The sequence below is a fragment of the Calidris pugnax genome, unplaced genomic scaffold, assembly GCF_001431845.1.
Source record: "Calidris pugnax isolate Ruff unplaced genomic scaffold, ASM143184v1 scaffold42, whole genome shotgun sequence".
NCBI classification, from domain to species: Eukaryota; Metazoa; Chordata; class Aves; order Charadriiformes; family Scolopacidae; genus Calidris; species Calidris pugnax.
Genome location: NW_015090920.1, coordinates 1 through 12,556, shown reverse-complemented (window position 1 = coordinate 12,556; position 12,556 = coordinate 1). Strand labels below are relative to the sequence as shown.

Below are 12,556 nucleotides of genomic sequence, written 5' to 3'. Positions count from 1 at the left end.
GCGCGCCCTGCCCTGCCCTGCCCTGCCCTGCCCTGCCCTGCCCGGCCCGGCGGTCCCGTCCGGTGCCTTGGCGCGGTGGTCGCGGTTCGGCGGCGGGGCGGCCCCACCCGCGGATGCTTGCGTTCTAACAGGAGGCGTTCTGGTCCTCTCGCCGTGGAGAGGAACGGCCGCCACTCGGTGCGTGTTACCGCTGGTGGGATGTGCTGCACGCAGCTGTCCTAGGAGCTCCCGCGGCCAGCGTGGCTCCCGGGTGGTCTCTGTCCCTGTGGGGAAAGTGTGGCTGGTGGAGCCGTGCAGAGAACTCGGAGTTTTGCCCTTGGTTGCGATCCTGCTGTTGGTGTCCCCCCGACTGCGACTGTCGTTTCTTCACTTGCCCCAGCACTGGTGAGAGCAGGGAACCTTGCTGTTTCTCTCTCAGGCCCTCATCTCAGGAGCAGCAAAGCATGTCCCTGTTTGTCATTTGCTGCAAGAGGGATGGAAGTGGCAATGACATTGCTCATCCAGTTACTAGCAAAGACATCTTAAAAGTCACGTCAACTCCACATTGTAATTCTGTCCCAAATCCTGCTCTGACTCTGCAGTCGCTCAGTCTCATGAGGTTCTTGAGCAGTTCTTTTCATGGTGAGTCCAAGTCCATCCGTCCTTCCTTTGCATGCCCGTGCTTTGTCAGCAGACTGTGTCACTCACCTTCCTCTTACAGGCCATGTAACGAAAGCTGAATGGCACAAGTCCTCTCCACTTGTGGGACTCCACAGGTGTGCTTTTGGCTGGCTCTTCCCTCTTACTCTGTTTTTCTACCCAGACCTTCCATCTTATGGCTGCTTAGTTTCCCCAAGTCCTTTAGAAAATGGCATTGACTGCATGAGTGGGGTCATCCATATCTAACTGAGTCTAAATTGCACAACTAACACTTGGACTTTCTTGTGTGCACAGTAGTATCCAGAACCTTCACCACAATAGAAATGCTTATAGCAAAGGCAGAAAGTTAGTTTCAGCCAGTCCATCTGACTCTAATAGTGTAACTGCTTGGTCTAATTTGAAAAAGGTTTGCTGACCTTACTATTTTGCTTTTCAGTTAGAAAACTAGATGTATGAAGGTGATGTTCATAATTTTACTTACAGAATTTTTGAGCTGCATGGGGAGGAGTGAAGATTACCTGAACATCCGTCCTCTGACCAAAATGGGTCTCCAGTTAAGATTAGAGTTGTTGAAAACGATTTTTTATTGTCCCAGTGGTTTGGCTGCACTGTTACTCCTCTTGTCTGTGGGAGGCCGGGTCAGCTCCAGCAGAGAGATTCAGAGCTAGGCACTTCCTACATTCCTAATTAACACATTGGGGTTTGGGCCAGACCCTAATTGCAGAGCTGTCATTTCCCTGGCACGGGGCTCCAGTCAGTGCTGTGGCTGAGACGGAGGAGGCAGGGAGGGCAGAGAAGCACCGACTCCAGGAGACCCCTCGGAGGGAGGCAGAGCACGAGGCCAGAGTCACCGACCCGACTCAGAAGGAGCCCGAAGCCGGGGTGTGACGTACCCCTCTTCAGTTTTGGGACTTGGCTGTAGACGCCTCTATGAAGCTTGCTGACAGGAGCTCCTGCTGGGCAGCCATACTCACCACACTTTGGGATGAGGTTCTGTTGGTTGGTGTGGCCAGGAAGAGAACCCAGGAGCCCCGAAGGCTTGATGGCTGAATTCTGCCACTGGTGTTCAGGGGGTGAGTCTTAAATCCTTGCTTTGGTTTCCGTTTCTTTATGCCAAGCAGAAGACTTGCAGCCCTAGGAGACACAGAGAGGAAGTGTAGCCACGTAGGGAGTAGGGTACAAATTGTGTTGCCTGGTAATACCTCTGGGCTTTGAGAGACTGGACTGGATCTGGCAAAGCAGGAGTCACCACAGCCTCCCTTTCCTTGGGTGTAAGTGTGCTAAGGAACAGACTCTGCAGAAGGCTGCTGTCTGTCATTCCTCGAGGGACTTTGTCTTCCAGTTTAATGCTGCCATCAGAATCGGAATGATGCTCAGGGCTGGTGGGGATAGTGAGCCAGGAGAGGCCAAATACTTGTCTGATGTGTGCTACTGGAGCCAGTCCTTCCCCTCTCTGAGAAGAGGGCCTGCTCCTCAGGATGTTGTCTTGGGGGTCTTTTTGAGCTTTTTCTCGGGAGTCATTGGACTGTGCTGTACCTTGGACCAGGGATCTAAGCCATGAAATATCAGAAACGTGAAAGGTGTGTACCAGAAGAGGCTAAGCTGGGTGAACTAAAAAAAAAAAAAAAAAAGCAGGGCCAGCAAAACCCTCACAATTTGACTTTGGTTTCAAATGGAAACCATGCCGAAATATTATTAAATCTATTAAGCTATTTAAATTATTGAGCTTCTAACTTTTTTTTTTTTGTTTTAATGACCCAATTTGGAACCCCCTTCTTTCTTTTCCTTTCTTGGCTACAGGAGTCTTGCACGATGAAGCAGAAGTTCCCAAGCTGGGAACTTGTGCCTTGACACACCACGAATGTCCTGTTACACGATTGCTACCTCAGCAAAAAGGCAACCATTTTTGTGTCATTTAGCAACCGTTGGTGCTGTTGACAGCACAGACTTCTACCTGTTGCCACTTAAGAACAGGAGGAGCTGGATGATGAGGGCTCTCCCTTTTCTGAAGACCCTCACTTTGCAGAACAACATGAAATGCTCAAGTGAATGGGGTGGATTCAACTGGAAGCCACCCGTTTCCAGGCGTGCTGAAGGCAGCAGTGTGTTCAGACCTCCCTCAGATGGCTGCAAGCCAGCAAGTGCCTGGCACAGGTGGGAGTTGCACAAGCAGGTGGAACGACCATTGGTGCTCTGAAGAGGTCTTTGACCTGTGTTTCATCAGGTGCTGTTCTCTTGTACCACAGGCCAAAGGCCTTTGGGGGGCTTAACCTCCTGGTCAAGGTGGGTCCCGTCAGAGCAGGCCCCCAGCTTGTGATGAGGAGCGTTGGGAAGGCTCATCTGGAGCCTTCCCCCGTCACACTCTGCTCCCTGGCCTGGCACCTGCAATTGAGCCCTGGCCTTGGCCCTTGCATGGCCTGTGCTGTTGTGTGCCACGGCTGGCCCTGTACCTCACTGATCCTGATGTGGGTTCCCAGTGTGACTGGGCACTTGCCTCGTCCCTGCAGCCTGGCCTGGTGGTTGGCAGATTCTGGCTGACCCTTTCACCGTTGCAGCACCTGCTCTGCCATCGTGGGCCTGGACACCACATTCATGGTTAGAGACACCTTTGGGTTAGAGAAAAGTATTTATTTGCAATAAGGAGTGTTATGGTGCTGATGCATACTTGATAATCAATGTAACAAGGCTGTATTATTTCAGGCACTCACTATGAAAGCACACAAAACTGAGTGTTCATTAGAGCACTTTTTTTTAAATTTGAAAAGATAAATTGAGGTGAAACAGGCCACCCACCTGCTCTATAAATTGCTTCTTGCAAGACACCTTTGCTCAGGGACGAGTCCAGATTAACATATTCTCAGGCAATGCCTTTGCACTCACTCTGTGCTGTCCAAAAACGGGCTTTGTGGGAATTCCTGTCTGCCTCAGCGCCAGGAGATGGAGGCGACACCATGGACAGCCAAAGCCCTTCAGACTTGTAGAGCTGTGGCTGTGCTTTGTTAACACTCCCTGTTATACAGCTGTGTCCCTGCTGCAGGTGGGGGAGAAACCCTTAGGTGCGCTTGGCAATGGTGGCCTGGGAGCACGTGTCTCAGTTCAGCTCTGGATCAAACCAGCTCAACTATGCTCAGCACATGTTCTGTTTTCACCTGTGCCACTGGGAAATGAGAGTAATCTTTTGCTTTTCACTGGGTGCTTCTCTGCCCAATGACTGCATCAAACTTGGCAGCAGTCAGCTTTTTCAGAACATTCAGGGTGCGTTCTGGAAACAACCTGAAAGAGATAATAAAATGAAATGAAACGTAGGATAAGTGACTTCAACTATGGCGAAAAGTAGCACCACAGGTGAAGGAAGCTGGTCTTGGACTGGAAGCATGCACACACAGACTGAGACCAAGCTTAAACCATGTGTTATTTCCAAAGAATACATAGCCCTCTGTCTTTTAACCCCAATTCCACCCATTTTCTTTTATGACAACTCCAGGACAGGTATGTACTGGGCAGTATTTGGGTTACAATATTGCTGCAGGATCCAAGAAGGTTCAATACTGAGTATTTTATGAGTGTTTTATGCTCTGAAAAGCAGCAGGCCTACAGAAGGTTAAGATGTTAAAACTCAGGTGCGGTTTCCTCTCCTAGGATTTCTTCTCTTATGAGTCATGTCTCTTTGTTTTCCCTGCCCCAAATTTAAACAAAAAAGCGAAGTTATCCTAAGGGCTTTGACAGCCTTAGGTTTGACTTGTCTATGCTTCTGCAGACTTGCACTGTCAGTACGCAGCTTTTTGAGATGCAAAAAGACTTAACAGCTTTTTCCCCACTGTCTAGTGTCAGGTTTTGCAAACCAGATGTTACTAAGTGTTTCATGAAATACTGTAAAAGTTAGCTGAAAAGTTAACTTAGTTCTGATGCAAATTCCAGATTTGGAACCTGAGCTCTGGTAAAAACGCTGCCTCAGCAGAGCAGCTGCAGTGCATATCAAAGATATGTGAGAGGATAAATCTTGCCTTATGTGGCAGAGAGAAGCAGTAGAGCCCTTTTGAAGCAACATTCCCAGCCTCTGTGACCTCAACCTCTGGCGCTTACAAGAAGAAACAAACACTAATAAACAGCAGGTCCTCAGCTCTGTCTGAACCTGAGTTCAGTTTCAGAGAAACTGTTGTTCACAGGCCCAAGGGAAATGACAATCTGTGAAGAATAAGTGTTTTCTTGTTCTCCCTCTCTATCCCTACCAGCCTGTAGAGCAGTTAAGTTCTCCACTAAGAACAGTTAGCTGAAGGAAGTGGATCACAAGGATCTATGAGAGGGCTCAGAAAAATCTTTGTGTATGATCTCTGGCTGTTGTCAGTAGAAAGAACCACTGCTATTTCATTACTCTGTTATGTCTTCTTCTCACACTAAAATATTTCAGCTGGGCGGTTGTTTAAAAAAATTATACTTTCTTCTGCAGATAGTTACACATTATCTAGTTACTATAAGCATATTGATCTCAAATCTGGACTGATAAATTACTGAGTACAGTGATGTCAAGTACTGAAGATAATACAAAATAAATGAAACTGGGTTGAATGTTAATTTCTACTGTCCAGCTGTCATTCCAGGGTTCCTCTATGCTGCCAAACTATAACTTTTACTACTGTGAGTACAAAATGTAGCTCCTCATAAAATAAAACTTAATCCTGAATCAGAAGTTACAAGTTTGAGGGCTGTATACTCAGGTAGTTAGCACTGATATGTTTTTCCCTCCTCCCTTACATTTATTTGCCTTTGATACTTACAATTCAGAAAGTAGAGCAATGCTTAGATGTGACGGAACAAAAACCATTTTCTGGTTGGTCAGTATTCCTTCCATCAGGGCCTCGACAACTTCTTCAATCTCCAAAATCTTTCCAAGCCTACACAGGAAAGCATATGTGTAAGAGCTACGGCGGTAAAACACGGGTGGTACTAGCTGATGTAGGGGGTTTTGCATATGCACAAACTCAGGGAAGTCAAATGCAACCATCACGTGGGTTAAAGGACAATGCAGATTTTCTTTATCTCAAGCTGTATACCAATTTATTTCTGGTTTCATATAGTCCCTTGGAGTACAAGGCCTAAAGCTGGGGCTAATATGTAGTGCCTTGATGCAAAGAAGGAAGGACAGGAAAGCAGAGTTGTCATAGTTACCTTGTACTGGGGTTTTTGACAAACCCCGTGTTTATAAAAACTGGACAAAGACACGTAGTTTTTATCCCATCCTTTCCCAAGGTAGACAGCTCCTCTGTCAGAGCCTTGTGAAATCCAACCGCAGCAAACTTGCTTGAACTGCAGGAGGGGAAAAAGCACCAATGAGAAGGCAGAAATACTCTTTTTAACTTTCTGCACCTGGAAATGGCCTCAAAAGTCACACAGCACTGACTTGGAGGCAAAAAACCGTAACCCAGCGGAGAAGAAAAGGCAGGGAAGAATTCTAACTTCCCCCGTGCCAGAGTGCCCTGTGCTGGAGGAGATATTGCTGCTTGGGGGAGTAAGTGTGGGATGCAGAGCGGGTGTCATTCGGGAAAAGCTGCCTTAGTGGTGAACAAAGGAATGTCAGGAGTTCTTAGGAAATGGTAACTCCTGTGCATCAATCGATGGACTTCCTATTTTTCCCTCCTCTTAGGAGGCATTCAGCTTCAGTCTGTAAAATGAAGAAGGATGGGCAGAGTAGAAATGGAAAAAAAATCTACTTTTTCTCATACCACACAGGATGGTTGTGTGACAGTTGCATATGAGTTTTGAAATAGAGGAGAAGTATCCATGGAAAACTTGAGAAACATATTGCTTCAGAAACTGGAACAGGCCAGGAGTATAAACCAACTCCAAAGCAAGCAAAACCAGGGATTCCCTTTATTGACTGCTGTTGATTGGGATGGTGGAATCCCAGTAAAATCCCGGGCTGGGAAGTTCTGGCCTTGCCAACTCTGAGAAGGGTTCCCAAGGGAAGACTGCTCTGCCTGGAGCTGCTGTTACAGAGCGCTAGATCGGATGCAGAATGACAGTGTGCAATCCAACAGTTTTTCTGTGCTTTTCTAGATGTGTTTCAAGTAGAGAAGCAATTTTATCTCACGATGGCAGAAGTATTTCTATACACGAGTCACTACCACAATGGTAGAAAGACCAAAAGCTACTCATGAGGAGTTTACTTGACAACACGACCACAACTCACAGAAGTGCTACGTTCTAAGGAGGAGAATGGAAGGGGATACCTTGGTTGCTAAGCAAAAGTCTGGATCAGTGAGGGAGAGAAAAAAGGAGAAGCTTGCATTAGTTGATGTGTCTCACGTGGCCGTTCCTTCATCCAAGCATTGCTCCTGATTTAGTCAGAGCTAAGAAACAAATCCATGGCAACTTCCAGGCATCCTTAAGTACTGGCTGCTGTGCTTTTTTCTACCTCGGCATGGTCCTTTGGACACACTGTATTCAGTGGAATCATTATTTTGGTCACTCTGTGCTTGCAGATGGCGAATTAAAGACGCAATTAACAAGAAAATAAAAAAAAAAAATTGAGAGGATTTTAAAATCACTTACCAATAAGCTACCATGAAAGAAGTCACAAGATGACCTGCTGCCGAAGCAACTGTGACAATGTGACCGTGGTTGTTGTTCATCATGGTTGGCAGGAAAGCTCTTGTGGTCTTAAAAGTCATTAAAACCAAGAGGCAAAAATGTGGGGGGAGACAAGGGAGGAGGAAAAGAACAATGTTGTTTTAGACATATTTGACACTGACCATGACTATCATTAATTAAGCAACTAATGCTACATGCTGCACAGCCCCTCAGATTCCGAGTGCCACAGAGATACCCATTTTCCATTCAGGTGGTACAGCTGGCAACCTATTTTTCACATGGGAATGTTTCAGAAAGTTGGCTCTAAAGAGGAGCCGATGCTCACATCTTTCCTACACTGCCTTTTAGGCTAGAGGTGTCTGGCGGCAGCGCTGCCGGTGTCTCGCTCCAGCACGTACAATAAAACAGTCATCAATCTGCAGCTTCTCTTTTCTTCTGCTGCAAAGAAGAAGTCCATAACAACCAAAACCCTCCCACTCTGTAAGCCCTGCTGACAGCTGCCCTACCCCAGGGGTCAGCTGTGGACCTGCCAAGGAGCCAGGACCCAGCTGTGTCACCTCGGCTCAGACTGCTGGCAGAAAGCTGGGAGAAAGTCTGCAGGGAGGTGAGAGAGGTGGCAGTCACAAGGACAGGCAGGGATGGTGGGAGAGGGGCTCGGAAGCAGCTCGTGGAGCCAGGAGGGAAGGCGGGGACACACCGCGAGGGGAAGAGCACCCCGGGAGATGGGCCTGGGGGCTGCAGTCTGGGGGGGCCAGTCCTCGCTCTGCCCCGTGGCCGGGCTCTGCTGAGAGCTGCGGGGCTGTGCCTGCCCTGCTCTGCCCGACCTGCACCTGCCTGGCCATCTGGGGCATGTGCCAGCTGCCTTCTGTGTGGGTCAGCTGATAAAAACATTGCTATGTAGTTTTCCCCCGTCTATTTTCTAGTTGCAGGGTGTGGGTGCTCAGCTGTGGGTGCCCAAACTACCCAGTGCAATGAGGATCCCTGGAACACCTCCCACAGAGACCAACCCACGCTCGCATGAAGCCAAAATGAAAAAACTGGGCCAAGCTCAGATCAGCAAGAGGGCAATCAAGTTTCCCAACAGTCCGTCTAGCTGGGTGCCCCTGTGCTATACACGCCCAAAAGATGCCTTTGTCGTCCACTGGTGGCTGAAAAGAATTGTGAGTCTAAATATGCTTCCTCAAAAATGCTCCCAGAGAAAGGTAAATACAAAGGTGCTAGTGACACTTACCCACATGTGAGCCAGAATGTTGACTTCAAACATCCTTTCAATCTGGTGGTCCTGAGTCGAGAGCAGGTCGGCAGCTGTAATCACACCAGCGTTGTTCACCAGGATGGAGACATCCCCAATGTCCTTCTTCACCTTTTGGGCAGAAGAAAATCAGAAAGGCGTGTGTCATTTGGTATTACAAAAAAAAAAAAAGAAAAAAAAAGGCAAGGCTGTGGAAAATGAGGCACAGTTAATTTAATTCTTAACACTCTTGCTTTTAGGGAGAGGAAGATCGTGCTACGCTTCCAGACGCAGTAGGAAGTGTGCAGAAGTAACCATGAAATCTGGTTTAAATCTGATGCTTCTCCCTGAATTGCTGCCAGTGTGTACAGTCTGCCACGTGTTGCCCACAGACACGGCACGCTCTGTGTAGTCACGGCTGGGCCAACGGACGTGCAGACTGTTTTGAGGCAGCCGGACCATATCCTTTACAGGGAAATGTTTCAAATGTCCCCAGTGTTGTCCATGTGCTGTTCAGGAAACTAAAAAGGCAGAAGTTCCTCCAGGAGCCAGACTTTTAAAGAGCAAACTTGGCAATGAGGCGTGATATCCCAGAGACTCACAAAAGAGGATGAGACTGGCTGTGGTCTCGGAAGGGCTACTTCACTCTCCGTACAGAACGCAGCCACAAGTGGGGAGATCCCAAGGGCTTATACGGTTTGCATACAATACCTCTTGTTTTCCTGGTGATTCTGAAAATCGAGCACGTTTGGGTAAGCCTCTGGGTGTGCCCCTGCCCCCGTACCTTCTCTGCAGCGCTGTAGATTTCCTCCCTCTTGCTGCAGTCCACCACAAAGGCTCCAACAGTGGCTCCCAGCCTTTCGCATTCTGCTGCCGTGTCCTCAACGCCATGCTGCAAGAGGCAGAAAAGAAAGACACACGTGTCAACTGCACCCTGCCCACGTGTTGCTGCTTGGGCACCGCAGCCGACTAGTTAGAGCCTGAGGATTTGTCCCCATCACGTAACCGCTGCCAGGGCCCTGAACGGTTCATGGCTGCCCAGGGACAGAGCTGGGGTCTGTGGGAGGATGAGCATTTCCAACCTCCAATTCCGGTGTGGAGTGCCTGGCAGGAGGGGAATGTGGCAGCAAGAGCGAGTTTGCCTTGGTGAGGCATAGGGAGCTCGGCTGCAGAGAGGGGGCACTCGGAGACTTTCTCAGCACAGCTGACAGACACCGTGACGGTAAAGCAGAGCTCTTAAAACACGGGCCCAGCTGACAGCCCCGACAGATGGAAAGTGCCCTGTGCACCCCTGTATTTACAGGCTGGAGGGGAGAAGGCAGATGTGCTCCAAAGCACACAGCGTAGAGGGATGTTTCTGAAAAGAACAACAGTTGGACACATGTAGAGCAGAAGCTCCCCTAAGTCATTACATCAACCCAGCGAGCGAGGGCCAAACTGACTTTGCTGCAGCCTTGTCCCTGGGCGCCAGAGAGCCGTGCCAACGGGGACCTGTTCTGTGAAAAGCCCCAGTTCACAATTGGCCTGGGACAGAAGCTGTGCAAGTCCCTGGGGTGGATGACTGGGCAGCTCTAGCTGCTGCTTAAGGCTGATGGCCCCCAGGAACGAGGCCTTTGCCAGGGCAGGGGGACCGGGGAAACAAACTCCTAAAACCTTTGGCACCCACCACCTCCCTTGGCATTGTATTTCAGTGCCTGCTTACACCCACCCTTGCCATGTACTTCCTTGTACCAAAGCCAGGTCTCGCATGCTACTAAGTTTATTCCTGTTTCCCCCTTTCCAGTCAACACAGACAACACAACAGCAGCCCTTCACCCATGGAGAGACTGGCACCATGCCTCCTCCCACCCCTCCAGAGCGGCCTCAGCTGTAACGGGTGGCATCACACACTGAATATATTCAGCAATGTCCTCCCTGATCACGCATTCCCTTATGCTAGGCTTGTCCTGGTTTTGTTTGTTCCTTTGTTTGGGATGGGCTGTTTTTTCATCAGCTTCGGCATGACACGAGGAACTCCTCTGCGGTTTCTGATCCACGGTGTCAAAATCCTTTCCCGCACGCTGCCGCCCAGCACTCACCCCCTCTGCACAGCCCGTGGCTCCCACGCACACCGCTTTGCCTTGGTCCCTACTGACTGATCCTCTGCGTGTTTGTACCTGTCCATCCTCCGCTTGCCAAGGCCTTTTTGCGCTCTAGTGAACTCAGCTGAACTAGAGCTTGGGCTAGTGCCCCGGAGGGCAGGAGGGCTCACACACAGCACAGCGCAGTGCTGCCTGTCAACAGGAGTACAGAGACACGTCTTCCACAATGCACACAAAACATCTGGGGCTGGAGAGAGAGCGAGCTGAAGGTAAACCTGCTTCTCTGTAGAAACAGGCATCTGGTCTGAACGTGCCTTCTCCTGCCAGCCCAGGCAGCGGTCCCCACAGCACCTCGCTGACCGCCGCCTTCCCTCTGGCACCTGCTCTTTGACGGGATTAGCGTGGAGTCGCTCTGGCACCTGGACACCCGCATCCTCCGGTGGAAGCGGGGCCAGAGCTCTCCTGGCGCTCAGCGTCCCCGCGGGCGAGCAGACCCCGAGCCGAGGGGTGCAGCCATTCTCACACCACTGAGCCAGCGGCCGCCCAGGGGAGCGAGTCAAGACACAGACTGTCCCATTACCTTGTTGATGTCCCACAGAACCAGCCTGCTTCCGCGCTTGGCGAACTCCAGGGCAGTCGCTCTCCCTACGCCGTGGCCAGCCCCCGTGATGAGAACGAGCTCTCCGCTGACAGACTTTCTCTTCACGGGGACAAACAGCTTCACAAAGGCCTCTAAGTAGGAGTAGATGAGCGTGCCGAAAAACAGCAGAAGGTCCACGAGCGGATTCATCGTGTATTTGAAAATCCTTCGCTTGCAGGACTGAGCTGGGCCCCGCAGCGGCTGAGGGCAGGGCAGGGCAGGGCAGGGCAGGGCAGGGCAGGGCAGGGCAGGGCAGGGCAGGGCAGGGCAGGGCTGTGTAGCGAGCACGGCTCAGCGCCGCTCCCTCACCGGCCGGTACCCTCCACAACCGCCAAGGAGCGCCCGCGTCCCGCCGCAGCACGCACCGCTCGCCCCGTCAGCCTCGGGCCTCTGCCCCGGCAGACCCCGCCCCCTCAGCGCGGCCCTCCCCCCGCCCCGCGGCTTCCGGGAAAGGCGGGGCCGCCTTCAGGGAGGGACACACCTCGCGGGGGCGCAGCAACCAATCAGAGAGCGGCGTTTGGGGAGGGGGCGTGTCCATTGCAGGGGAAAAGCGGGTGGGCCGGTGGCGCTGGCTGTTGTTGCCGCTCTGCCCAATGGGAGGCGAGCTTATAGAGAGGGCCTTTGGCCGGGGTGGCGGTGGCTGTTTGTGGGGGCGGCCCGGCCCCGGCAGCTCCGCTGGACAGGTAGTGGGTGGTGTCGGGGGTTCCGGCGGCTCTGCGTGGGGACGGGGCGGTAGATCGGAGCGGGGCTCCCTCGCCCAGCACGCCCAGCACCCCCGTCTCAGGCCCGCGCCCGGCCTCAGTCCTGCGGAGCTGAGGCGGGGTGGGCGGCGGCGTGGATGCTGCTCCTTGGCGGCGCCCTGCGCGCGGCGGCTGTGCCCGGTGTGTGTCGGGCAGTCGCCGTGTTCTCTTTCACTGTCGTGCTGTCCGCCCAGCCCGCCCGCTGTGCTCTCCTGCGCTGCCCGTCCCTCAGGTACCGTGCCCTGCGATAGTCAGGCTGGGCGGTGCCCAGGCCGGGCTGCGGCTCCGGGGTCTCCCTTGGCGCTTGGCCCCCGTGAGGTGGTGCCCGGTTCTGGAGGGGGCAGCCACTTCATCGCTGGGCTGAGATCTGAGGGCTGCCCGGCAGTCCCCCGCCAGCTGAGGGAAAGCTTGGCGCGGGGGGTGCTGTTGGCTGAGGGTGTCAGTTTTGGGTATGGCAGGAACAAAAATCAGTCTCTCCTTTAACTGATGCAGTTCTTGAAAAACGCGCAACTGGCGCAACTGTAACATTGGCCCGCGTGTGGAGGTTGGCACCCTGCCGAGCATGCTGCTTTCTCTTAATGAGAGACATAGTCATCAATGACCTGAAAGAGGGGACAGTGTATCCTCAGCAAGTTCA

General features: G+C 51.7%; 2 protein-coding genes across 2 annotated transcripts in view; both read right to left on the bottom strand.

Annotated features, from left to right (window-relative positions):
* The window catches only part of LOC106892542 (estradiol 17-beta-dehydrogenase 11-like), a 12,232-nt gene extending 9,023 nt beyond the window's left edge, over nucleotides 1–3,209 (bottom strand). Inside the window, exons 1-2 of the mRNA XM_014949806.1 lie at nucleotides 3,187–3,209; nucleotides 1,614–1,869 (exon numbers count right to left, since the gene is read on the bottom strand). Coding sequence (XP_014805292.1) covers nucleotides 1,614–1,869; nucleotides 3,187–3,209 — 279 coding nt within the window. The remainder of the gene's footprint in view (nucleotides 1–1,613; nucleotides 1,870–3,186) is intronic.
* A 162-nt stretch (nucleotides 3,210–3,371) lies between these two features.
* On the bottom strand, nucleotides 3,372–11,527 carry LOC106892709 (estradiol 17-beta-dehydrogenase 11-like). The gene is made up of 7 exons (XM_014950106.1): nucleotides 11,120–11,527; nucleotides 9,243–9,350; nucleotides 8,459–8,590; nucleotides 7,189–7,295; nucleotides 5,806–5,943; nucleotides 5,415–5,531; nucleotides 3,372–3,912 (listed from the first exon to the last, which is right to left on the bottom strand). The coding sequence occupies exons 1-7, from the start codon at nucleotides 11,327–11,329 to the stop codon at nucleotides 3,825–3,827; spliced, it is 900 nt and encodes a 299-aa protein (XP_014805592.1). The 5' UTR covers nucleotides 11,330–11,527; the 3' UTR covers nucleotides 3,372–3,824.
* Nucleotides 11,528–12,556: the final 1,029 nt, after the last annotated feature.

What these genes read in the sequence shown, in the direction of transcription:
- LOC106892709 (XM_014950106.1), bottom strand. Translation starts at nt 11,329, where the DNA reads ATGAATCCGCTCGTGGACCTTCTGCTGTTTTTCGGCACGCTCATCTAC. An exon ending in TTCTGTGGGACATCAACAAG is followed by an intron (nt 9,351 to 11,119) that starts GTAATGGGACAG and finishes TGCCTCTTGCAG; the next exon opens with CATGGCGTTGAGGACACGGC. An exon ending in GTCAAAAACCCCAGTACAAG is followed by an intron (nt 5,532 to 5,805) that starts GTAACTATGACA and finishes TTTCCTGTGTAG; the next exon opens with GCTTGGAAAGATTTTGGAGA.